This window comes from Rhinolophus sinicus, linkage group LG05, assembly GCF_036562045.2.
Source record: "Rhinolophus sinicus isolate RSC01 linkage group LG05, ASM3656204v1, whole genome shotgun sequence".
In the NCBI taxonomy this organism is placed as follows: Eukaryota; Metazoa; Chordata; class Mammalia; order Chiroptera; family Rhinolophidae; genus Rhinolophus; species Rhinolophus sinicus.
This window is the reverse complement of record NC_133755.1, coordinates 178,392,007-178,417,890: the sequence shown is the minus strand read 5'-3', so window position 1 is coordinate 178,417,890 and position 25,884 is coordinate 178,392,007. Positions and strand designations below refer to the sequence as shown.

The 25,884-nt window shown below is 42.4% G+C and overlaps 1 protein-coding gene across 4 annotated transcripts in view; it reads left to right on the top strand.

Moving 5' to 3' along the window:
- The window catches only part of PRKN (parkin RBR E3 ubiquitin protein ligase), a 1,115,215-nt gene that overhangs the window by 925,058 nt on the left and 164,273 nt on the right, over nt 1-25,884 (top strand). For all 4 annotated transcript variants that reach the window (XM_074333793.1, XM_074333791.1, XM_074333790.1 and 1 more), the window contains one exon: nt 22,251-22,312. In XM_074333793.1, the coding sequence (XP_074189894.1) occupies nt 22,251-22,312 (62 nt within the window). The remainder of the gene's footprint in view (nt 1-22,250; nt 22,313-25,884) is intronic.

The window sequence follows — 25,884 nt, the reverse complement described above, 5'->3', positions numbered from 1 at the left end:
AGAAGGACAGAGAATTGTAAACATTAAACGTTTCCTTAACATCTCCTAAAGAGGAAAAATAAAGAAACTCTGGAAATGTTAATCCAACAGCAACACTTCTGAGAGATGAAAAATACGTGTACCTTTTTATTGTCCCCCCAACAGCACTGAGCTGTGATGGAATCAAATTTTCTTCTTAATTTCTTGTCCCAAGACGGACTCTTTGTCTTAAACATTCTCTCTTTAGAATAACAGAACACCGTTTGTTCTAACAGCTACCTAGCCATGTGTCTATATAAAGATTTTTCTCATTTGTCCTGAAAACTTTAAAGAGGAGCTAACAATGCTGTGTATATTCAAGGAACTGCATATATCCCGTCCCCTTCAGGCTCAGAGTGACATCTATCACAAAACACAAGTGAGAGGAGAAAGTCAAACAGAGAAAGTTGCAGGTTTTCTGGAATATTCTTTAGTTTATCATCACGAAATTAGCGTGTAAACCATGAATCTATTTTGATGTAAGGTTTTCGAGATTTCGCAGAATTATTTTTTGTGTTCTGAAGTAAGGCATCTAAGGTAGAAAGATGTTTGCTGGAATTTAGTCAGTATCCTCTAAGTCATTCCAGTATCTTTGCTCCAGCGCCAGGCTTGTGCTGGGGCGACTCCGTGGCTACAGCTGTTGAGCTCCCCCCCACCTGGGCTAAGTGTGGACCTGAGTCATAAGACACGACTCTGAGCTCTCATATGTTTGTGACACTTATGTCTGGTTTACTGTATCCTTATTATAAAGTCAGTGCGGGTATACAAACGCAGTCTTTTCCATTTAGATTATGTCTGGTTTACCCAACATTGTAATGTATGGCTCTTCAAACGAGGGCTTTCATAGCCAGATTATCATAAAACAATACAGAATCCTGAATTGGTTTATGATAATCTTGATATTTTAACAAGAGCTGGTTTTCTCATCTAGGAATATTTCTGCTATTATAAATAAGATGGTTATCAAAAGAATTGGGCTGTCACTGGAAATTCTACCTTTTAAAAGACCTCTTTTAAGACTGTTTTTGCTGTGAGCCAGAGTGCATTTCAGAGAAAGGACTCTGCACTTTGGCAAAACTCAGTAGATGCAGGTGATGGTGCTGGGTCATGGAATGCCCCCTCAGTTGTGTGTGGAGCCCTGTGCAAGGCGGGTTGTAAAGTTACAAATTAAGCCAAACACTCCTTCCTGATCCTGAGGCGTGCGAAGTAGAAGAAACAAAAAATAGATACATTCAAGTGTAAACGTCGGAAGCCTGCTGAGAGCACCGTGCACGAGACCATTTCATTAAGATGTGACCCCTCAGCTCTCTGAGTGACAGCTACTGGTAAATGAACAAATACATTCAGATGGCTCTTGGGCCCCAGCCATGGGAGACGTGGGGAGGGTGTGGAAGCCATATCAAAATTTCCAAGGGCCTTTTCAATCTACACAGCGCTCCCCTCGGAGATCCAAGCCCCACCTCCACCCCGCCCCACCAACACAAGGGCACCGTCAAATCCCCATGAGGTGGAGCCTGTGTAGCCCCAGGGATGTTTGTCATGTGTCCCCTCACCCATCTTTTACATCATTCCCCCTACAAATTTGTCCTCACCCCTGGGTTCTTGAGAATAACAGAATGGGCAGGGTTCACACTGGATGTATAGCTGTGGAAATAAAAGACTAGGAAGAGAGGTCAGTGAGAAGGAAGGCCTGTGGATGCGCGTGGAAGGCCTGAGCCCCTGTCTCTGGGGAGTGAGTAAGGCCCAGGCTGAGGGACATGCCAGACCACGTATGCGTAGAAGGACATTACCTCACATGTCCATGTGTGTATACATACATGTTGTTTCCTTCACTTCTTTTCAAACCTCTTTATCATGGAAGTTTTCCAACATAGAAAGTAAAGAGAGTAATCGTCCTCCACCTGTACACCCCTCAGCTATGATAAGGAGCATCCGTTTACAGCCAATCTTATTTCAACCATAATCCCACTTGCTAAATTATTTTGAAGCAAATCCTAGAGATCATGTCATGTCACTTAGAGCCACCAAATGATAAAGACGTATTCACTGAACTTAGCCACATAGCTCTATCATATCTAAACTATAAGTTGTAGTTCCTTAATATTATCAAATCTCAAGTCATTGGTTAAATCTTGCCATCTCATAATTTTTTACAGTGCATATTTTTTTTCAAATCAGGAGCCAAAAAAATGTCTACACATTGCATTCGGAAACATGTCTGATGTGTCCCTTGAGTCTCTCTCTCTCTAAATTCTTATGATATATTTGTTAAAGAGACTGGACCATTTGCCCTGGAAAGTTACCCACCTCTGTGTTGCTGCACCCGGTGGTTGTATAAGGAAAGGAGGGAGTTCACAAATTTAGCAGGCGCTCAGTATCATTGGGGGGACTCATTAAAATGCAGCTTGCTGGGCCCCATCCCATAGCGTCTGATTCAGGGGGTCTGGGGTGGAGCCTGAGAATCTGCATTTGTAACAAGCTCCTGGGTGACGCTGATAGTGCCATCTGGGCACCACACTCTGAGCACCACTGGTGTCATAAGGAATCCTCTGTCCCCATGTTACCTTTACGACTTCTGTCCAAAGGTTTGATCTAAGTGCGGGGTTTTATTTTCTTATAGGAATCTTCAAAAGTAATATTATGCACTTGTATCAGGAGACACAGATGTCCTTTGTCCATCTTTGTGGGGCCGTCAGCCATTGATGCTTATTACTTAATTTTATTTGGCTTTATAAATTATTTACATTCCAATAATACTATCGTTTCTTTTTAATTTATTAGCTAGGATACTTTTATAGAAAGTTTTTCTCCATCAATGACTTGGTTACTCAGAGGTACAGTTCATATGTTAAAGGCAGGTTAAATGCTTGACTTCCCCCCCCTTTTGTTTACCAGTTTTCAAGATAATGAATTGTTTTTCTAGTATCTTCTAAAGGTGACAAAATGAAGTTTAAAAAGCAGTAAGAACTCATGAATTTTAACATTTCTGATGCATTTTAAATCTACTGCAGTTTTGGTTTTTTATTGGTGCTCAAATTATTCTGTCTTCAGCCAGTGTGAGCTTCTGTGTGTTGGCTCCGAACCCTGTGACATGACCCTGCTCAATTTTGACAGCTTTCCTGCTTTCTGGTGCAACAAGATGTTCCAGGCTCATCTCACGTTTTCTGCCCCAGAGCTGAAATCAGCCATTTCTTCAAGAGACAGTAGAATGAAAAAAACAGAAGATAGGTAGGTAGCTAGAAAGATAGATAGATAGATAGATAGACAGACAGACAGACAGACAGACAGATAGACAGATGTGACAGAGTTTTTCAAGGGAAAATAGGGTTGCAGAATTAGACTTTCTATCAGAAATTGTCTATAATGAAAAGCAAATAGTTTGAGAGACCGTTGAAAGGAAATAACCTGGGTCTCGATAGCCAAAGTTGATGGCGGATTTGGCAATTATTTCCTGAGTATAATTGATATCAATAATATGTTTACAAAAGTCAAGCCAACAAACAAAAGAAAAAAACCTAATTTGGGCCGTGTTCTCTTCACAAAACATAGCAACCAGTTGATTGCCCAGTAGTCTCCTCTCTTATGACAAGGAGCCTAAATTCGCCATGTTGTCAGCATTGATCTGACCAGAGGAGCCAAGGGACAGGCGTTGGGTCAGGTGAAGGAGAAGGTTCCCCCCTGAGCACTGGGCTAGAAGGAAAGGAGCAGCTGAAGACAGTGGGGTTGTGGGTAGCGACACACCGGCCGCTTCTGCCTTGAGCACCAGACATGAAGGCACAGCCTTGCAAAGCATGTACCAAAACAGTAGTCATGATATGTAAAGCAGTACCTTTTGCAGATACGTATTACCCTGTTGTTATGAGTTCTAATCATGACGTATGATGAATATAATTATTATATTGTGAATATTTTATATCTACCCAGAAGTTCCATGATGACTATAATGTTGTGTTTGGGGATTTGGGAAGACTAAAATGCTCCCTCCCTGCCATGCTTTACTCAGGGAAGAAAATGGGTACCAGTCAACATCAGATTGGTGGGAAACTGAAGTGATGACAGATGCTTGTGGGAAACTGGAGTGATGAGGGATGCTTGGTGAGGAACCTGGAGTGATGAAGGATGCTTGGTGGGAAGCTGGAGTGATGAAGGATGCTTGTGGGAAACTGGACTGTGCAGTCTCCTCTGAAATTTGGGCATCTCCTATGACAAAGCCTTTTAAGCAAAACCTAGACAGGAAAGCTACACGCACATGGCCTGTGTTTACGCACCACTTGAGAATTTTCAATAGAAATCTCCTTTTGAATGTAGTGTTAGCATTTTTCCTTTATCAAGTGTAAATATCAACAACCAGAGCAACTTAACACATAGAAAGCAGAAAGTAATCATCACCAATATTTAATTTACTAAGTGAAAATCATCAATATGGTGGCACACAAACCAATATTTTTCCAATGTCTATATAATTACTTTACCAAACCAGAATCATGCATCCTGGTTTGTAATCTGTCTTTATTCCACACCATCTCATAAGCACCTATCCTCTCAATTAAGTGTCATAGACGGTGCCATCTACTGCCTAGGTCCCATCCCACCCTTGGCCTTCATGTGTTGGAGCACTCAGCATTCAGACCTGGACCTCTTCTCTTTCTCACTCCTTGGCTGAGCTCCCTAGTGTCATGGCTTTAAGCAGCATCTCTACACAAATAACACCTAAATGTAAGTCTCTCTATCTTGAACCTCTCTCTTGAGCTCCAGATTTGAGTATCTAACTGTGCACGCTACACTTGGATGAATAATAAGCATCTGAAATCAAACACAGTCTAACCTGAGCTCCTGATCCCCCCTCCTCCACCCCACAGCCGAACCACTTCCTTCTACAGCCTCCCCTGTCCCAGCCAATGGCATTTGTAACCTCCTAGGGGCTGAGGCCTAGGACCTTTCTATCCTCTGTGAAGACACAGCAAATCCCATCACCCTATCTTCACAGCGTATCTAGATTCTGACCCATTCGCATCCAAGCTGCCCTCACCCCTCCCTTGGACCAGGGTCACAGCTTCCAAGCTGGCTCTCTGGCTCCATCTCTACTCACTACAGGTTATGTCAACACAGCAGCCTAAGTGGGGTGTTTTTAAAAAGTAAAACAGATCATGTGACTTTTCTGCTTAGAACCCACCAGTGCCTTCCCATATTATTAACAGTAAAAACCTAAATCCCTGCAGATGACTTCAAGGGGCCCTGCCTGATGTCATGGGAGCACATCTTTGCATACAGCTGTGCTCTCCTTGCCTGTTCTTCCCCCTGGCTGCCTCCACATTCTTTCAACACACTCCTCCTCCTCCGGCCACATGCCCTTGCTGTGCCCTGAGCCCAGAACCCCTGCCTGCATCAGAATCAATTCCTGTTTATTTTCCAGTTGACAAGTGCTTACAACCAACAGTCTACAACCATTTTCCCATGGAGGCATGTGAGAAAGAACAGCTGGATTCCCCTGCAGTTGTTCCTCCTGGGGCCGCTGCAGTCATGTGGGGAGCACGGGGTGGCGGGGAATTGTGTGGGGGGTGGGGCGGGAACCAGAAACTTGCTGAATCTGTGAGAAGGACCCCATTATCCTTGTGTTTTAAAGCGCCTGATTGAAGGCTTATGAATGCTGTACTTCAAAATATGAATAGCAAATTTGGGCTCATTGGAATCGCGCTGCTGACAGATGAGGATTGCTCATATTTAGTCATTTTGGCAAAGTAAAATAAAGAATGATTACTAATTTTCATGTGGGAAATGTAAAGATCTGGGCAACAAACCATGGTATAATTAACAATATAGCTTAAGCTGTATGGTTTTTTCTCCAACATAGAATATGTTATTTGTCCTTTAAGTTGGATTTTTTTTTGTTTTCTTTTTTTTCATCCTTTCAAATGTAGCTCACATCAGCATACATCCTTTAAAGATCTGATCTATGTAAAATAAATGATGAATCTAAGTAGCAGTAGAGTGCTTACAAATCATGTTTTTAATATTTGAAATATGCCTTTCAGTAATGAATGCAATTATGCCCACACTCAGAAGAATAAAAGAAACAGAATGCATAGCACTAAAGTAATCAGGGAAAATACGGAAATAAATTTAAAATACAAAAAATTAGAGACAGAATACCATTAAATATTTGTAAAAATATTAACTCTTTTCTATCCCCCTCACCCATCCACTTTATCCCTTAAACAATTTCTCCATCTCATCTAAGGTCCCTTAAGAATTATACCAATTCCCAAAGTCCAATAACATTTATTTATTCAACATTCTTTTGGATATTATTTATTTTATCAAATTTAGTACTGCCTAAATACATCCCAAGAAAGTCCATTTTAAAGCACATATTCTATGGTAAAGAGTAAGATTCAAAAATAAATACTGAACATTTAAACAGGGTGTGTTCCATCAACATGTATGTACATAAATTGTTTGGGACTCAGGATGGTTTTACTCTAAAGAAACCTCATTAATTTAACCACGATAAGGTCAGTCATCCAGTTGACCTACTAAACTCTATTTAACAAGCTTTGTCTGACATGACATACGTGATCTGAGTCTCCGTTTTGATTGGATCCACTCAGGGATTATAATCCCACAGGTTCTTTCTCTCCCATAATGTTAACTAGACATTAACATGCTCATTTGAGTAAACCGACCACCACAGTCCATGGAAAAACATGTTAAATTCACTTAAAATCTGTTAAACTCATTTCTCCACTTTCCCTTCTCAGAGTGAACTTTTGAGAGCAGCAGGAGGAGAGAGCAGTGGACTAGGGCCACTTTTACCCCAAGACCCTCGCACCCCCAGTGGGCACTCATATTGGTGTTGACCACCCAAATTAAATTTGTAATCTGAGGCATAATGGATGATGAAAATACCCGCCCTCTAGAAATTTAAAGTAAAAAACCTTAAAATCTAGGTCAATTACAAAGGCAGAGTTTTGTGACATACAGAGGTATAGGCAAAGTATGAATAATATACACACAGAACAATTTTCTTATTTTTAATATTGTTTTGACATCATAACACTGTAAAAATGAGGTCATTTTTAAGTACTTTGAATTTTCCGTTGCTGTCGTTCCTATCTTGCCTTTCACATATTCTGTGTCAATTCTCCCAGATGACCACCAGAAGGTCTGCTGATGCAACGGAGCAGCATTTATTAGATGTGCTGCCATGGGAGACCCCACCACGTGGGTAGTCGTGGGGGCGTTACAGAAAGGGGAGGTCAAGATTTAGAGGGTTTGGGGATCTGGGCCCCCCCAGTGGTTAAGGCAGGTCTTTCAGGTGAAGAGCTGATTAGAGTTGAGCATATCCATGACACAATACTTGGGGGTTAATGGACACAATGAGACAAGGTTTTTGAAGGGAGCCTCAATAAGGTAACTGGTCTGATATGTGAGCCATTGCTCAGGTGAGCAGTCTATTCTGTGACCGGAGATGACTATTCAAGTGAGCAAACGTCGGTTAAATTATTTGGAGGACCTTCTGGAAGCAAACAGAGATGTTACTTACAGCATTACAAGCTTATCTTCCACGGCAGAATTTTTCTGGAAGGAACAGGTCTCCGTTCTCAGCCGCAGTAGTTCAGCTGTGTGGAAGGAAGCAGGTGGTTTCAGTTCTCACCTGCGCCCAGGCACCTGCTTGGTTTCCCCAAACACGCTTGGTGCTTCCGGCCTCCAGGCTTTCGATCCCGTCCTTCTCCTTTTCTTCTTTTTCAATCACCTCTTTCTCGATTGCTCTCTGCACACGTGGCTGTTTCTTCATCGGTGTGGTTTGCTGACCTGCATGTCATTTCTCCAGCCCCATGAAGGCGGAGCCCGCCTGGATTCCCTGTTGCTTTCTCTGTCATCTCATGCCTAGTGGACACACACAGAGAAGTTGTTCAACAGAGAATAAGTGAATGTTTGGTTAGAACTCACTTATTATTACTGAAGTAAAAACACCTGACAAATGCCTCAGTGTCTCATTATCAATGAGAACTTTTTTCTGCAGTGCCTCATTGGAATATGATCATGTCATAGCTGCTAGCAGTTGACCAAGAAGGGACACTTGGATTAGTTCAGTGGCTGCAATGAATCCGAAAATATCACTGTGCATCTAAATGATGAAATTACAAACATCTAGCACAACACTATCTGGAGCTGAGAGAAGCAGCTTCCTGTGCTCCGGTGCTCCAGGGAGTACCTGCCTCACCTGTGAGTGAGAAACTGCATCATTCATATTCACAGCTTCTTTCAGCTAATTCTTAAAGCTACAAAACATGTACATTTTCATGCTCTCCTACTCAGATAAGCATGCTTACTAATATAGCAGTTATAGTAAAAGGTATCCTTCTTCAAACTGCATGCAAGCTCGCGTATGTTCATGGCAAATATAAACTCAGGTGTATACGTTTTTGAATTTGTATTCAGTTTTTTCCAAAGTTATCTTTATATGTAATTTCAAGGTTTTGTGTAGATTTTCTATTGCAAAAAGTTGCAAGCATATAGTTACAGAAAATAACATAATGAACACCCACAAACCCACTACCCAGTTTGCTCAGTTTCTACCTTTCACTCTGTGAGGTTAATACTTTCGGGTCTCTATTCCATCACCTGTAAATGGGGATGATAATAGTACCTATTTCATACCGTTGTTGTGAGATTAAATGAATTATTGTGTGTGAAGCACTAAGTCCTTTGTCCATAGTAAATGTTACAGAAATGTTAGCTTTTATTTTTAACAATTATTATAATAAACTTTAAAGACAGATTTGAAGCATCCCCTCCCCCTTTTCTATGATCCCATTTCACTGTCTGCTCCCCCTAAATTTAGTGTTTATCGTGTGTATGCATTCTTACACTCTTAACATGGTTGTATGTACCCATATTGTTTAGTAGGATTTGTAAACTTCCTATAAATGGCATCAGACTATGCATAAACTGCCGTAACATTTTTCTTAACTTTGTTTTTGAGATTTGTCTGTTTGATACACTTCACCCTAGCTAATGTTATTAATTCACTTTCTAAAAGTCTTTGCTTTAATGTTATTTTCTCAACAAGAAATATTCTGAACACCTCATTTAAAACCATCCCAGCCTGCTCTTATCCCCCTGTGAGGACAGAGCCCCACAAAGCAGTTTCCAGGCTCTCGGCGTCACGTGGAAAGGTGCTGGCTCGGTAATTAGATGGCCGTCAGCTGTTACCGGTTAGCCATTAGCCACTATGGTAGGGGGTTGGCTGGTTGGCAGAGGAGTGGATGGCAGATTGCGGCTAGCAAGTGGGGTTAACAAGCGGATTGTGGATTGCAGACCGTGTTGATCCTATTTCCTATGTCTCGCCTGACCTCCAGGGAGACTGGGGTGCAGGAGGACCCTTCGTTGGGGTATTGGCGGATGTTTGCTTTTGTGTCTCAACCAGTCGCCAGCAAGACTATAGTGGTATGACTCCCCTATCCATGGCTCCGTGGGTGTTCCTTTTTGGCCTCACCATGTGCTGTGTTCTTGTGCGGGGAGCGGGAACTGAGACCTTGCATTACACCCCCTTACATTGTTCTATTTTTTTCTTTTTTACACAGTGCTCAGCACCTAAAATATTACGTAATTTACCTATTTATTTGTTGATTTTATTGTCTCTCTCTCCCTTAAAATGCAAGCTCCAAGGAGGGATTTTTATCTGTTTTCCTTTTTCCACTAAGGTGACCCAAGTGCCAGAACAGCACCTGACACAAAGCGGGTCCACAGTGGGGACTTATTGAAGTATTTTGTCTCTCTTGTTGATGGGCCTATCAGATGTTTTCTTTTATTGTTGGTACTATCACAAAAACAGTTGCAGTAAATGTTCTTGCAAGTATCTCCTTGTGTAACTGTGTAAGTTTCTCTCTGGTGAAATTGCTAGGGGAAAGGTGATGAGCGTCAAGATTCTTTTTAACTGGTTTCACACTCATCAAGTGTTGGCTATTGAAAAAGAATGCACAAATAATCCTTTACAGACATAAATAAACACCTAGCAGCCAAGAGAAATTATGAAGATAAGCTTGGTTTTATTTATCAATGTGCAAATGCTTTGAATTGATTATGTAAAGTCCTACTGCTGGCTTTGAATGCAATTGAGTTCAATCAAGAGGTCTTAGTGAATTTTCCATGGACATCCTTAATGCCTGCCTCTCAGACTAATTCAGAAATGGCTGCCTCAGCAAAGTACGTGGAGACCCTAGTCAGACGGGCTGAATGCACCGATCCAGCCTGCAGCTGTGCCCCGCCCTGTTTGGGCCTGTGATTAAAGGTCGCTGTGCGGTGTTGGGCTGCATTGTCTTTGATCACAATGAATCATCATTTATTTTTGATGCTTTTTCATCATGAACCAGTTTCCTTTTCAAAGTTGTACTTAAAGGAAAAATAGAAGGAAACTGTAATTGTCAAGCCCACGTTAGGGATTCTAAGCTATAGCCAAGAGAGAAATTAATCCTCAAAACACCAGCAATCTGCAAATTGCATATTATTTGTGTCATGTGGCCAGTGCCAGCAGCACATCAGAGAGCCGAAATCCGTTCCAATTTTTGTCCGAAGCCTGGGACATGATTCTCCCTCGAACGCAAGGATATTGTGATTGCCCCTGTGATGATTTGCAAGGAAATTAAAAGGAAAAATTGTTATTGAAGACTCATGTGGTTTCTAATGCTTTTCAGTAGAATATATTTTCCAAATGAGTTTCCCCTACTTCACAGCATGGCTCTTGAGGAAATTCAGTAAATGCTTTCTGAAAAAGTTGTAGTTCAGTTAATCCCCCAAAGGTATTTTGTTTTTTGGTCTTTTTAATAGCAATCAGTGACTCTGTAGAAATGATCCACGACTTTGTAATGCATTTTCCTGAGGAGATTCCCAGTTAGACTACATACAGACTTTGTGGTATGGCAGCAGAATGAAAGTAAATGTTGAAATAAAAAGCCCAGTTTCAAAGGTATCCTTTAAAAAAAAAAAAAAAAAAAAAAACACATTCAATTTTGTCTTCATATGCTTTTTGAAAATAAATTTTCTTAGTTGCAGGGCCAAGCAGGCAACTATTTTTTATTTACAGTGAGCTCAGTTTTTCAGAAATCAAGAGTGAGAGAGAAGTGAGGCGTTTCATATCCGGGAGAAAACAGCAGAAGAGCACAAACCTGTGAGCAGGTTATCAGGATAAGCCAAGAATGGGATGAAAGTCTAATTCAGGGGTGTCCAAATTTTTTTCAACATTTTTTACCAAGGGCCATATGCAGTAAAACACACAAACAGCCAGGCCACTCACTCGAGGTGAAGTACGTATTGCCTCACCTGGTTTATTTAAGTAAACTAAATATATTTTTGGAATTTGCTGCTGGCCAATTAACAATGGATCATGGGCTATAGTTGGCCCGCGGGCCGCAGTTTGGACACCCCTGGTCTAATTGAAATGACCCAAGACCACTACACAGGCTTTTTAAGTTAGGTCAAGGACAAGAAAAAGCAGGGACACAGCTATAAGAAAAGAAGCCCTCGCTGAAGAGGAGAGCACAGTGCTAACAGGTGAAGAAGCCGGCAATTCCTGTTCTTCCTGATTTCCTGGGCAAAGAGAACATCCCCCACGTTAGAAAGGATAGTTTCAGGGGGAACTCGTGCTTGAGATCAGTGAGACCCAAACAAGGAACACGCAAATAGTTTAAGTGCCCTTAGGTCTCCAAACACTTCGGTATGTAATCTCAGAGTCACTGCCAGGAATCTTGGAGACACTGTAAAGAAAGAACAGTCAGAGTTCAGAGTTCTAACGATGGGTATTTTTTTTAACTCGTCAAAATGAGAAAAGATCAAATCTCAAAACTTGAACAGAAGGAGTTTGAAATCAGTTTCAACCATCAACTACAAACAAGAAAAAAAAATAGTGTGAGCACTTACAAAGCCAAATGTAGTCACGAGGAGCCAACTCGGAGTTACCAAAAGTGACTGTGAGATGTCATTCATGAAGGACTTGATGTGCTTATTGTGAAATTTCTTGACTCTAAAGTGATAGCTCATCCCTGGGGTGCACATGTTGAGCTGGCATTGGAGACGGATGAAGACGGAGCCCACGTTTGGATGACAGGAAGAAGACGGAAGGGACAACAAAGAAAATGGAGAAACAAAGGAATGGGGGGAAGAATATACTTCAGGGAGGATTGTTTTAAGGATGGTGGGTTGACCTACAGGGAGATAAGGCCTGGGGAAGGGCCACTGGCAGTAAGTACTAAACTATACACAAGGGCCCCTGCCCTGGCCCCCTTCTGCCCCCCACCCACACCTCTCCCCAGAGGCGCCTCCTGGTAGCTGGGACTTCAGAATTCCACCCTGAGACTCAACTGGCTCTGTCTTCCTGAAGGCAATGGCCAAGGGGGTAACTCACGGTGGGGGGCTGGGTTGTGGAGCTTGAACCTGGGAGCTTCACCGTAGGTGGTGAGAGGCCCTTCAAGGAGGTGGGAGTCTGGGAGTAAAAGGAGGGGCCAGGGCCCTGCCAAGAGCAGACGTCCAAGGGGCTTGACAGTTGTAAATCATTACCTTCCAGAGCCTCATGCAGGTGTATTTGTCAAAGTAGATGGGTGAAACATTTTCTTTTAACAGTTTATAGTTTGATTTATAACTTTTTTAAACATTCAGACAAATTACATATTGTTTTACTTCCTCCATGCCAAGAAGTTAGGGGGGCTGTTCAAGGGGTAGGCCTAGCTATGGAAATTATATGTCAGAGTGGGCACTATGGACACTTTTGAACAGGGTGGAAGGAAACCCACCAGTATGATGTCCAAGGTGAAATGAGGAGGTGAGTGTGCCAAGTGTGAGAACTCTCATGTAACAAGTCTGACCTTCAAACAGTGAGAGTACACATCTCAAAGCCTTCTTGGAATGAAGCACCATGAAATCACAGATTCTGTCTGTCCCATTCACCGCACGTTCCCCAGCATCTGGCCAAGTGTCTGACACGAAATACAGGAGTAAATGTGACAACAACAAATAAACAGGAGGCTTCCTGAGTGACATGTTTGAACAGGAAGGTCAAATCTAAGGACAGAGGGAGGGAAACAAACACGTGGATGTTTCCTATGAATTCTCACGTATATTATAGATTGTTTCAGGCAAATGGGTGTTTATCCCATGGAAGAGAAGCTTAATAAAGGCTTAAAATGATCAGATATGATCTCTATCCATCCAAATCTAGAACTAGTATCTAGAAAGGTCCTTCTAACAATAAGAATGCTTCATAATTACAACGGAATTTTGAGCTGGTCCTCTGATCCTCTGATCCCTGTCACTGGAAGCCTTGAGATGGAATTTCTAATGCACTGTCACGATGTTATAGAAGGGAATTCTGTATGAAAAGAGAGGTTGGTCTAGAGAGAGTAATAGCTAATAGTTCTTTAACAACTAAGATATTTTTGTTCTTTAATACATGACTATGTTACGTAAGTCTGTCTTTCATCTTTGAAGAAATTAAGTGCCAGTAGGTCCATAAAATCTAAGAATTAGATCTGATTGTCACTGATATAAATGAAATCATCACACTGCAGTTGGCCATTATGTAGCTGTCTTGCGGCCAGTGTTTTGACACTTCCTCAGTGGTCTGAGGGAGTGCCTGTCAGGGTGGCTCAATCTGAACAGTTCAGAGGACGTGGCCTCCATCTTCCACTGATAACAGAGCCCTCCTCCTCTTGTTAAAAATCAGCATTATTTTCACAAGACCAGTAGGAAATGGGACTTTTAAAGAACTCTTTCTTGCTTGAATAGTAGTGTGCTAATATTTTGTGTTTAAAAATTAAACTTTGCACTTAAAATGTAAAATAGTCCATTTCTGAGATTTTTAAAACACTGGCCTTAGGACAAATAGACTTTCACTCACAGGCCCTTAAATAACGGCACCAGCTTGTGAAGATATCTATTTCTAATGTCCTTGTTCATGATAAGCAGAAGGCAGTGACATTTTCCCTTCATTTATTTACTCAGCGAGTGTTCGTTGAGTTTTACCTTTGTGCTGGGCACTGTGCTAGCTCCCACATCCTTGATAAAGCAGTGAGCCGACCGCTGTCCCCGGCAAGTCACTGTCCCAGTGGAGCCTGTTTCCAGGGCGGGAAAAGCAGACATTCACAAATAATTAGACTCATAGTGGAAACTGTGGTATGTGCTATACACATGAGCCTCGAAACTCTTGTAAAGTCAGTTTCGTTTGCTGCCATTGATGCGAGCTTTCTGCGTGCCAACATGCTCAGGTTGGGTGTGTTATCTGTTGTAGAGCGTGATGGTAGAAGACTGGCTGTACCATCAAAGAAAGCCTGTGTTCATAAGCCCCTTCCTATGTAGTCATTCTGTGATGACCACTTTTAACCTCTAAAATTTTGTTTCCTTTTGTGTTTTGTTGTTTTTGTGCATCAATTTTTAATGCGTCTACGGTAGTATATTTTCTCCCCAAAAACAAGAAGTGCGCTCAGGTTAATCAGACCCATCTTCTTAGTTTGAGGGTTAAAATAATGTAGCATGTGAAATTCTGAACCTGTGGCATTTTTATATGCAAAAATCTAACATCCATTTTTGCAAAACCACCATCACAGCGCAAAAAGCAGCTTGTAGTACATAACACCTGGGATTTAGTCGTATAATTTCAAGCTGGAATTGTGGGTTACAAGCTGTCATTTACTTCATTTGCAACCTGGGTGACCAAAGGCAAGTCGCGAGCAGCTACCAGTAGAAAACAGAACCCTTCCCCCTCTCCTCCCCCAATAGAACAACAGATCAGCCTGGTTAAACAGAATTACATGGCGTCAGTTTTCGTTGACATCTTTGTGGAGTATTTGCTTTAAACCACAGCCTGTTTGTCATAATCATCCATCTGTTGACTGTATACTCAAGTGATACCCTCACTGTGTGTTACGCCTGACTCCGAGGGCGAAGCAGAAGGGATAGCAAGCAGCTGCTAACTGGCCCTTTTGTCGGAAATCTGAGCTAGTTTGCCTTTTGCATGTTTGGATAAGTGGATGTGTTTGGGGACCTGGGGCTTAAGTTATTTTCATTATTGCCTCAAAGGATGCAATTTGAAACAGCCAGTCTGATAAAAAAAAAAAAAAAACCTTCTACCTAGTTTAAAGGTAAAAGTATGTCATAAAGCTTTATGATAATCAAATAGAAATATCAAATTGCTTATTAATCGTATTAGATTATTGTAGTGGTTAAAGGAATAAATTAGTTAATATAAAGACAGCAAACTTAAATTCATACTATCCATACTTTTCTTAGTATATATGATCTGATCCTATGTACAAATACATATAATACATATACATTATATATATATACATATGCATATATACAGACTTGATAATCTATTGTCTTTCAGCATACTATCAAATCTCAATTATTTAATTGGATACTGGGCTTCTTTAGCAAAATTGATCTCTAAATTTTGAGGGTTTGGGGAGAAAAAAGAGTATTTCTGGGACAACAGCAGAACAACCATTTCAAGGACAGTCTCAGAAGTACCCCTGCACTCTGGAGGCTCAAAACAGCCACTACCAGTCAGTAAAAGCCCGCTGTGTACAGGGAGCTATACTAGGTGATATATATATGCAAACACAGATATACACACACACCGTTTACAGCAACCCCAGAAGTTAAATATGCTTACTGCCTTTTTCACAGGTAGGAGATGACACAGCTAGTTAGAGAGACAGATGAACAGTCCCTTCATTTTCTTCTTCTTGCTTCGTTATTTTCTCATTTCCTCCTGGGCCAGGTACCTGGAAGTGGGGGGACTCTGGGCCAGGCTGGCACTGAGAGTATCCTCCACCCTCACATGTAGGGTAAAGAGATTGTAGAATCCACCGCTGAGAGAGGACAGAGGGTGATAACAGAACAGTGACAACCAGGAAAATATATACATCTTGTCTGGACTGGTGCTCTTTTTCCAGGCATGTTTGGGAGGACTCTGTGTCCTGATATGCATTCTGTGCCTCACACATTCCGATTTTATACACATTCTTCATTCGCAGACCCGGTGCCATTTAATGTGTTCTTTCAATCCAGCTAGATTTGCAAAGCCCTGGCAGACTATGTTATACTTCTTTCCCTTCTGTATCAAACCAAAGACAGTGCTGGCCACAACACTGATACTTAGTTTTTTTAAGGAAAGACTTCAGTACAGTGCCTAGTGCAGTGCATATTATACTTAAAACCACTGTTTAATATGTTTTCCAAGTTAGACCTTCCCATTTGCCCTCCCAAGACAAAGAATGGTTTCTACCTTCTCATCCAGACAAGACTAGAGAGAAATGTCAGGTCCCCATCACATCAATTTAGAAACCCACCATCTGAGAGAGTCTCAGCAGATATATCACCTGCTAAAGTCAACAAATTCTTGAATTTCTTGTGATTAGTGGAAACGACTCACATCTAACCTTTATTGATTGTTTGGTCTTTTTTTAACCAGTCTGACAATCTCTTGTCTTTTAATCAGTGTATTGAAATAATTAAGTTTTTTAATAGTTGCCCTCAAGTTTACAATATGCTATCTATATTTTAACTAATCTAAGTTCAATTTTGCTCTAAGATCACTAGAGCAAAGAATATGTGTAATGCAGATACCTTATAACAGAATATTCCCAATTCCTCCTTCTAATCCTTTGTGCAATTGCTGTCATTCGTTTCACTTAAAGATAATGCTATAATCACCCAATACATTATTATTTTTATTACTTTAAAGTTATCTTACGAATCAATTAACAAGAAAAATCAAAGCTCTTATTTTACCTTTATTTATTCCTCTTCAATGTTTTCCTTTCTTTATGTAGTTCCAGGTTTCTGACCCATACCGTTTCCTTCTACCTGAAGAACTTATTTTAATATTTCTTACGGGGCAGGTCTAATGACAGTGAATTCCCTCAGTTCTTGTAAAAGAAAATTTTTGCTTTTGAAGGATAATTTTGCTAGACGTAGAATTCTGGGTTAATGGAATTTTTATTTCAACATTTGAAATATTTCACTCCACTCTCTTGCATACATTGTTTCTGATGAGAAGTCGTCTGTAATTCTATTCTTGTTTACTTGCAAAGTGATTTCTTTTTCCTCTGACTGCTGTCATAATTCTCTCTTTCTCTTTGGTTTTCAGTAAAGCTATACTTAGATGTGTTTTTTTGGATATTTATCCTGCTTGCTAAACCTGTGGTTTGGTGTCTATCATTAATCTTGGAAAGTTCTCAGCCATCATTACTTCAAATATTTCTTCTGCTCTCTTCTTTCTCTTTCTGGTACTCAACTTATGTATGTTACCTCTTTTGAAATTATCCCACGTTCTTGGATGTTCTATTTTTGTTATTATTTTTTTCTTTGCATTTCAGTTTTGGGAGTTTCTTTTTATCTTCTTTCAAGCTTACTGATTCTGTTTTCGGCCGTGTCAAATCAAGTCTGTTCACCATCATACAGCTGTACATTTTTGGACTTGTGTCAAGTGAAGTCATATTTTGAGAATGAAGTGTTGGAGGTTAATTGAGAAGAATGGTGATTATTTGGAAGAGTCTGTAAGGGAGATGGGCGAGTGTGCTGGCAGCGTCAGCTGCCCTGAGGGCTCCACGGGGAGTGGACCCTGAATGTGCAGTGGCACCACTCTCAACAGGAATGCAGCTTCGGGTGGATGGCATGAATTCCTGTTAGAACACCTTCTAGCCCATTTGCTACTCTAGCTGTGATTGGCAGGACTGGAAAGGAGAAGGAAAAGGAGGTGGTGGTGTTTACCCAGAGCTGGATGTGGGATTTTGGCAACGCAGGTACAGTAGAAGTACAAAGGCGTCCTGGGTTTAAGCACCCTTGACATCTTCTCATGTGGGGTCCAGGCTGGGAAGAGAGGTGAGAGATGAGAAGACGTCCACGTATCCAATAAGTAAACACCTGCAAGGCTGGAGGTCAGAGCTGAGGCCTTTGGGATGAGAGGGGGAGGAGTGGAGTAGGCGGTGCTCACAGGTGCCGTAGTCACCCAGCTCGTTGGGCAGTGACCACATGGTAGAGGACACATCCGTGCAGAGCCGGCTAGTGACCAGTTTGTGTAGCCGAGCACTGTTCTAGCCGTGGCTGGTACAGCAGGGACAAAAACAGCAGTGATCCCTGTACTTGTCACCTTAGCATTTCAGGAGCAGGAGACAGGACATAAAGTACGTGAGGTGTCCAGTCCATTAGAAGATGATGAGTGCTGTGGAGAAAATACAGCGGTGACAGAGGTGTGAGGATGAAGACGGGCTGTGGTCTCACGTCGTCGGGCGGTCCCGGGCGGCCTCCCTGAGAAGGTGACATTTGGTCAAGGACTTGAAGGAGGTGGGCAGAGGTCCATGCAGACATCGGGGCAAACGGCTTTCCGGAGAGGGAGCAACAAGCTCCCTGTGGGGGGCACTGAGGAGCAGAGCGAGCCGGGCAGTGTGGCCAGAGTGCAGTGCGCACGGGAGAGGGTGGGCCCGGTGGGTGGTGCGGGCCAGACGGCAGAGGCCCTGGCAGACCACTTGGAGGGCCCTGGTGGTTCCTCTTGGTGACATGGAAAACCGTGGAGGCTGGCATGATATCCGATGTGCACATTCCAGCAGGGTCCCTGAAACTAATCTCGAAAATAGACTGACTGACTGAAGGCAGACAATTTGTGACAATGTGATGTGGTTAAAGGACACAGCTGTGGCTTCAAACAGTGATCCATTGGCATGTATGTGTAGACCCCACGTGAGAAGTTTGGAAAAACAAGAGTCCCCACCCCTGGGAACGCCTGTCTGCATTCAGTCTTCATTTTCCAGGCCCTTGCGTCCTCCTCGCCACTCCCACTGACTTTCCCCTCTCTGCCGACCCTACTGCATTTCGTATGCATGTCTTTCTTGGTTTGTTATTTTTAAACTCCGTTGTCACACTAAGTTTGTGTCTGTCCATTTCACGCGTTGATGCTTCTGTGATGAGCACAGTTACTGAGACCCCTCCATAGTCTTCTTAAATATGGTGACGGCTTCCACTCCTTCCCCTGTAACTATATGCTATATCTGTCCTTGTTTATGATATTTTATTGCACCTACCAGGTGTGTCAGGTAATTAGCTAGTTTCTGTTAAAGATGTTTATGTTTGAGCGATCATTGACGTCAATCCTTTTCGTTATATCTTAGGAGAATGTTAGAATACAAATCTGCAGATAGGCTAATTTTAAATTCTGTTTCTTATTTTACCTGGCATTAAAATACGTCAAGTCCATTTTTCTCAAATCTGAGGCACATAAAGAACCACTGATAAAGGAAAAAATAAATCCTCAAACATTTCTAAGGTTAAATAAAGTGATTTTTAAAATAATATTTCTTAAATATGTCTAGATAAAAATTTAGATATAAACATTTTGTGCCTATACAACTAGAAGGCCCAAATTAAAATTTATAAACTAAATACCAATTTAATTCATATTTAAGCACAAAACCACAAGTAGTCAAATTAACTCTGTGCGTTTCGTATGGCAGATGTCCTCTTACTGAAACTCCATCATTGCTTGGGATGCAAACAGAGCCCTGCCTATTCGGCCGAGGTTCTGCTCTCAGCACGCCTACCCCCCGGCACCGGAGGCCCAAGTTCTTCCAGCACTGCTCCCCCGTGGACCTTCTGCTCACACACTTGGCGCCAGACCTAGAGACACTCACTTGTTGGGAATGCATCCCCGAAATTCTCTCTGCCTTGTTCTTTCCTCATTAGTCTCACAAAACTAAAACATGACTACTCGCTCCCAAGGGGACCTAAAATTCCAACATAAGACAGAATTCTGACATAAGACAGAATTCCTCCAGCAGTTTTTGGTGGAATTGCAGCCAACCAAATGATCCAGAATATAATTTTCCTAATTGTTTAGTCATCGGAATAGCAATTCTGAAATGAACAACTTCTCAAAAAGATCCTTCAGACTGCAAGCCTTTGTGGCCTCCAGTTGGAGAAACATAGCTCAAGTATAACTTGTAAGGTCAAGGATCTAGCTTTTCTTCTTTATAGTATTGGGCGTGTCTGCTGAAATTAATTTACTACGTTTCTCCAAAATATTTCCCTCAGGATTTTCGTTTATTTTCTTGGACTTTTGTTAGGTGGTGACATCACCTGTTTACATTTTTCTAAGTCTTCTGTACTACCTTAGTGAACATTTACGAACTTCTTTCTCAGGGTATGAAATACTATACTACCAAGATCTACATCAAATATAATATCAAAAACTAAAACTATGTTTCAGCATTTTACATGACCAAAGAATTTCAGAATTAGAACCAACCCAGTCAAATTCATGTCTGAAATATCCTGGATAGTCATTTAGCCTGTGTTTGAAAATCCCCCGTTACTAGCTTGTAAGGCAGCTTATGCCATTTTTAAATTAGAAATTTCTCTCTTTTTTAATGAATGTACTTTCTCTGATGAGCTCCCCTGATTAGTCTAGTATCTCTGTGACACCATGCATGGTTATTACAATGATATTTACTATATTCCTTATGCTATACCCTACACCCCATGACGACTTGTAACAAACAATCTGTACCTCTTAATCCCTTCACCTTTTCATCTTGCCCCCCCCCCAAAACTCCCTCCCATCTGGTAACCATGTTTGTGCTCTGTATCTATGAGTCTGATTCTGGTTTGTTTGTTTATTTTGTTCTTTAGATTCCACATAGAAGTGAGATCCTATGGTATTTGTCCCTGTCTGACTTATTTCACTTAGCATAACACCCTCTAGGTCCATCCATGTTTTCCCAAATGGTAAGATTTCATTCTTTTTTTATGGCTGAGTAATACTCCATTGTATATATGTACCTTCTCTTTATCCAATTGTCTATTGGTGAGCACTTAGCTTGCTTCTATATCTTGGCTATTGTGAATAGTGCTGCAGTGAACATATATCTTTTTGAATAAGTGTTTTGGATTTCTTTGGATAAATAAGCAGAAGAGGAATTGCTGGGTCATAAGGTAGTTCTATTTTTAATTTTTTGAGGAACCTCCATACTGTTTTCCACGGTGGCCGCACCAATTTATTTATATTGAACCAGCGTCTACCACTGTAATGTTTGCCTGTTGCTCTTAATCCTACATTCTAGAAGAAAGAACAAATCTAATGTCTCTTGCAAAGGATAGCTGTTTGCCCTGTGAAGACCACAGCTCCCTCCCCTGGCAAACATGCTCAGTACTCCCGCCATCCTCACATGACAGCACCGGTGACACAAGCAGTGGCTCGGTGATTGCTGCGGCCCCGTTTCCATCCAACCCAATTCCTTAGCAGAAACTTCAACAGATTATGTCATCCGTAGATCTTATCTCAAAGAAACGGGTTTTTATATCGATTTTGTTTCCCGAGTTAACATTATAAATGACTACAAACTAATACTGTGGACTAATTCTGATAAAAAGACAGGGATGAAACATACTTTAAATGATAACCAAGCATGTTCTGGTGTGTGTGTGTGTGTGTGTGTGTGTGTGTGTAGAGAGAGAGAGAGAGAGAGAGAGAGAGAGAGAGAGAAAGAGAGAATTTAGAGAATTTGTTTGCTTATTTCTCTTACAACTGAAGAGAGAACGGATAAAAGCTCTAACAGGCTCCCGCTGCAGGCTAGACCTCAAGGAGATGAGCAGACCTCAAGGAGATGTCTCCCAGCTCCTTTCCGTAAGACACCAGGATCTGTATGGTGCTGAAAACGCCTCCTAGAAGACCCAGATGAGGTTCTAAACTACAGCCTCGTCCCATGCAGATGGGGCATCCATCTGCCCTATCTTCATTCTCAATGTACAGGACCCCCTCCTGGAGGGGGCGGAAAGAGAATGTGACAAATAAGTGAAATGAACCTTTACTCACCCACTTCCCATCTGGCCTCCCCAAATCCTGGCTGCTTATTAGGGTATAATCAAAACCAAGCTACAGGATGGGCAGAAATGACACGATCTCCTAAGGTCCTACAAAGGCCAGGTCACAGCCGAGGGGACACAGGGCCTGGCCCCCAGCTCACATGCTCCTCCTTCCCAAACACTCAGGGTAGGGGCCAGGCCCTGGCCGGGAATCCCTCGGAGGTCTGGCTTTTCAATGGCTGGGTAGAAAGTGTTTCGGAGGTGGGCGTTTTTGTCCCCCCAAACCACAACACTGGTTTGTGGAGAGTGACAACTGTGCAAGAGCACTTTACCACAGAGAATGGGAATAACGTGTTTGTAATTCGTTTTTTCTCCACCAGCTGGCTGCCCCAACTCCTTGATCAAAGAGCTCCATCACTTCAGGATTCTTGGAGAAGAGCAGGTGAGTCAGCTTCTCATGAAAGACAGACACTAATGAGACAGTTTGGGCCCCCCCCCCCAGGGAGGCAGAGTGTGTGTCTGGACCCTCAGCACCCCAAAATGGGGCAGAGGGCCACGCTGGACATATGTGTGAGGACAGTCTTCTTCCTCTTCTATCCATCAGACCTGACAGGTGATTAATTGGTACATCTGCTGTCTGCCAGAGCGTTTCATCTCCAGCATCCCCAGTAAGCAGCTACGACATAGTGGCAGCTAAACAAACACATCCACCCGTGCCGAGATGAGTTATGCCTAAAGGATCAGCCTCCACACGCCGCCCTAACACGATGTCTGTGGGTGGATGTGCATGCTCTTTCCACCAGATCTGTGTGTTTTGTGTGTGTTACCTACATCTCACTGCTGCCGCTGTCACTCTGGGTGTTTGGGTGTCAACATGTGACTTATATACAAAGTACGTCCCATTTAAAGGACATTATTCAAATGCTATTTTGTGCTGGTGAGACGTGTCAGACTTTAAACAGATGTGCTAAGTAAATAATTCAGGGTGCTAAATAATACACGTGTTCCATATATTACATAGAATATGATATTTGGAAATCATATATGTACACACCCACCCATATACTTTTGACTGCTTAAAAAAAAATCTCTTAATCCTTAAATGGAATTACAGGCTCCATATTATAGTGTTAAATCTTTATGTCAAGTTATCCTTGAAATGCACCAAAGGGTTGACAACATGACAGCTGGCCTACACTGCGCTCTCGGGCCGAGTTTCTTCCCAAAGGTGGTCTTTGCCATCTCTGACCAGAGAACCTGCTCATGGAGATGCAGGTGCTCAGTTTCGTAGACGGGTTTTGGTTTGTGTGTTTCCCTTTGGTGAGTGTGTGTTGCAGAATTGGACTGCCCATTCCAACATGAGATTAAAAACAGTAAGGGGTTAATTAGGGGAAGATAAAAAAACTGGAATCATTTCCAGCTCCTTGAATTAACAGGTTTGTGTATGCCTCCTTCATATTTTCATACTGCAAATTTCCAGAATAGGAGACATTCATGTTCATTCAAATACAAACAAAATCGATTACCCTCCATTGCAGGTTAGAGTCAATAACAAACTCCCCCAACCATACATATTGATGAAAACACTTCTGTCTCACAGCCATTTTCCTGGGAAAGCCTGAGAGGTGTTTAAGGCGAGAACCACTGGTGGTTACCCTGGCATTTCTGCTCCGATGATGGAGCCTTCTTTCTAACTTGTACCAATATTTGCTCATTGTTTCCATATTTGTTTTAGAGTCGCTGGGTGACTAGTAGGGAAAGAAGCCAACTATCATCATCTCCTTAGATTTGCATAAAATTCAGGCCACTTTCATCCTTATAGACATTTAATCCATCCATAATCAAAACCAATATGACTGATTAGTTGTACAACACGGCAACGTAGTGTGTCACAGCAGTATTGATCTGTAGCTCCTGAAAAACCATGCTTCCTTCCCCCCTTCTTTCCTCTCATTTGGCAGAACTTACCGAGTACTCCTCATGTGCCAGGTACCATTCTTGGCTGCAGGGACAGAGGAGTGAAAACGAAATTTCTATCAGGCTCACATTCTACTTGGGGAAAACTGTGTGTGTCATACACGTGCAAACGTGTTCAGTATATATTATGTTAGATGGTTATCACTACAAGAGAGAAAAATAAAACCACAAAGAACAATAGAGGGTGCTGGAGGGAGAGATGAAATTCTATATAACGTGGTCCGTAAAGTTCTCGCAGATCAGGTGACATGTGAGGAAAGACCTAAAAGGTGATATCTGGGAAAAGAGATTTCCACATAGAGAATAAAGCAAGTACAGTAGTTCTGAAGTGATGGTGAGTCATGCTTATTTTATGTAAAAAGATTATAAAATATAAGGTGTAGCTGGCATGTGGTGGGAAGAAATCCAGGGGAGCGTGAACTGGACGCTGAAGAAGAAAACATTTCTAGGAGGAGCGCAGACCATCTGTGTCCCATGCTGATCCCGCAGGATGAGGGTGAAAATGGAGCACTGGGGTTCAGAATTTGGAGGTCACTGCTGACCTTGACCTGTCTACTGGTGACGGAGCCTGCCTGGGTAGGGTTTGTGTGAGGGAAGAAGAGGAATGGGAAAGAACAAATATAGATCTTTTGAGGGATTGAGCTGTAAAGGAAAGCAGAGAAATGAGGTAGCTGCAAGTGGGAGAAGGTGGGATCGAGAACCTTTTCTTTTTTATGGAAAAATATGCACCATGTTTATGTGCTGAAGGAAGTGATTCAGTAGAAGATGGGGGCACTGATGATGCAGGAGAGAGGGGAGAATTTCTGGGGCAATGTCCTTGGCTCGACAGCTCCCTGACTGTAGGCTTGGCAGAATTGTCACCAGAGACAAGAGTGTGGGCAGCTCCCCCGCCCCCGCCCCCGTTGCAATGGGGAAGGCAGAATATGCAGGAAGATTTTTACAACTTATTTCTCTTTTCCAGTGAAATAGGAAGCAGAGAATGAAGATGGGGGGAAAGTTTTATAGGGAGAGGGGAAGATAATGAAATGATTGTCATCTAGGAGGGTAGGGAGTGAATAAACTTTGGAAACTAATAAACTTGATGTGAGAGCAAACAGCCTGGGTGTTCTTCTGTCACATTCAACTGTGTAGGCACAGATGGAAAAGAGGCAGAGAGTTAGGTTTAGCCAGCCCTCCAAGGAAAACAAAACACGAGAGAGGCAAAGGCGGTGCAGATGGACCTCAGGGAAAGAGTATAATGACCGAGCATGAGATCTTAGCCGGGTAAGAAGAGAAGTGGGATGAGACGACAGTGGGATAGGGAAAGGTATAGGATCCATTGGTGACAGGTCACAGTGGTTCAAAGACATTTTCAAGTTTGGGTAGTAGAAGGTTTAGCTGGAAAAGTAGGTGTTGGCCGAAGATATGATGCTTGATGCTGAAATCGTGGAGGTAGCGCAGTGCTCAGCCATGACAGCATCAGGGGAGGACCGGCATGTTGGCAGCCATGAGGGTGCAGGACAAGATGGCTGAGAAGCTGAGGTCACGGGCTCGGGAAGCCAGGGTGTTGGATATGTCGCCAATGTGGACACGGAGATCCTCCAGAATTGTCACCAGAGCAGAACTGGAGAGAGTTATGGTGTGTCGGGAACTGAAGCTTCAAGAAATGGGGCAGGGTCGGGGGAGAGGATGAGAGAGACAGAGGGAGGTGGGTGTTAGCTGACTGCAGAGGAAGAAGTAGGCCCTAGTGGAGCCTGATGGTTTGGAATTCAAAACTGGACGGGTTTAGAAGGAGAAAGGAACGCAGTTCCACTGAGAGCCCTGCAGAGCCCTTGGTGGCACAAAGGGTGCCGTGGAGAAGACATTTGAGGAGGCTGAAGGTGAAGTAGTGTCCTCAGGCATAAGCCAGTTTCCATAATGAAAACTATGAGGAAAACAGGAGAGTAGATTGATGTCACAGAGCAGTGTCCGCGACTGACCCTGAGATCCCCAGCTCAGGGACAGGAGCTGGGGCAGCTGAAGGACGGGGTAGAGAAGAGGGATATGCAGAGCTGTGCA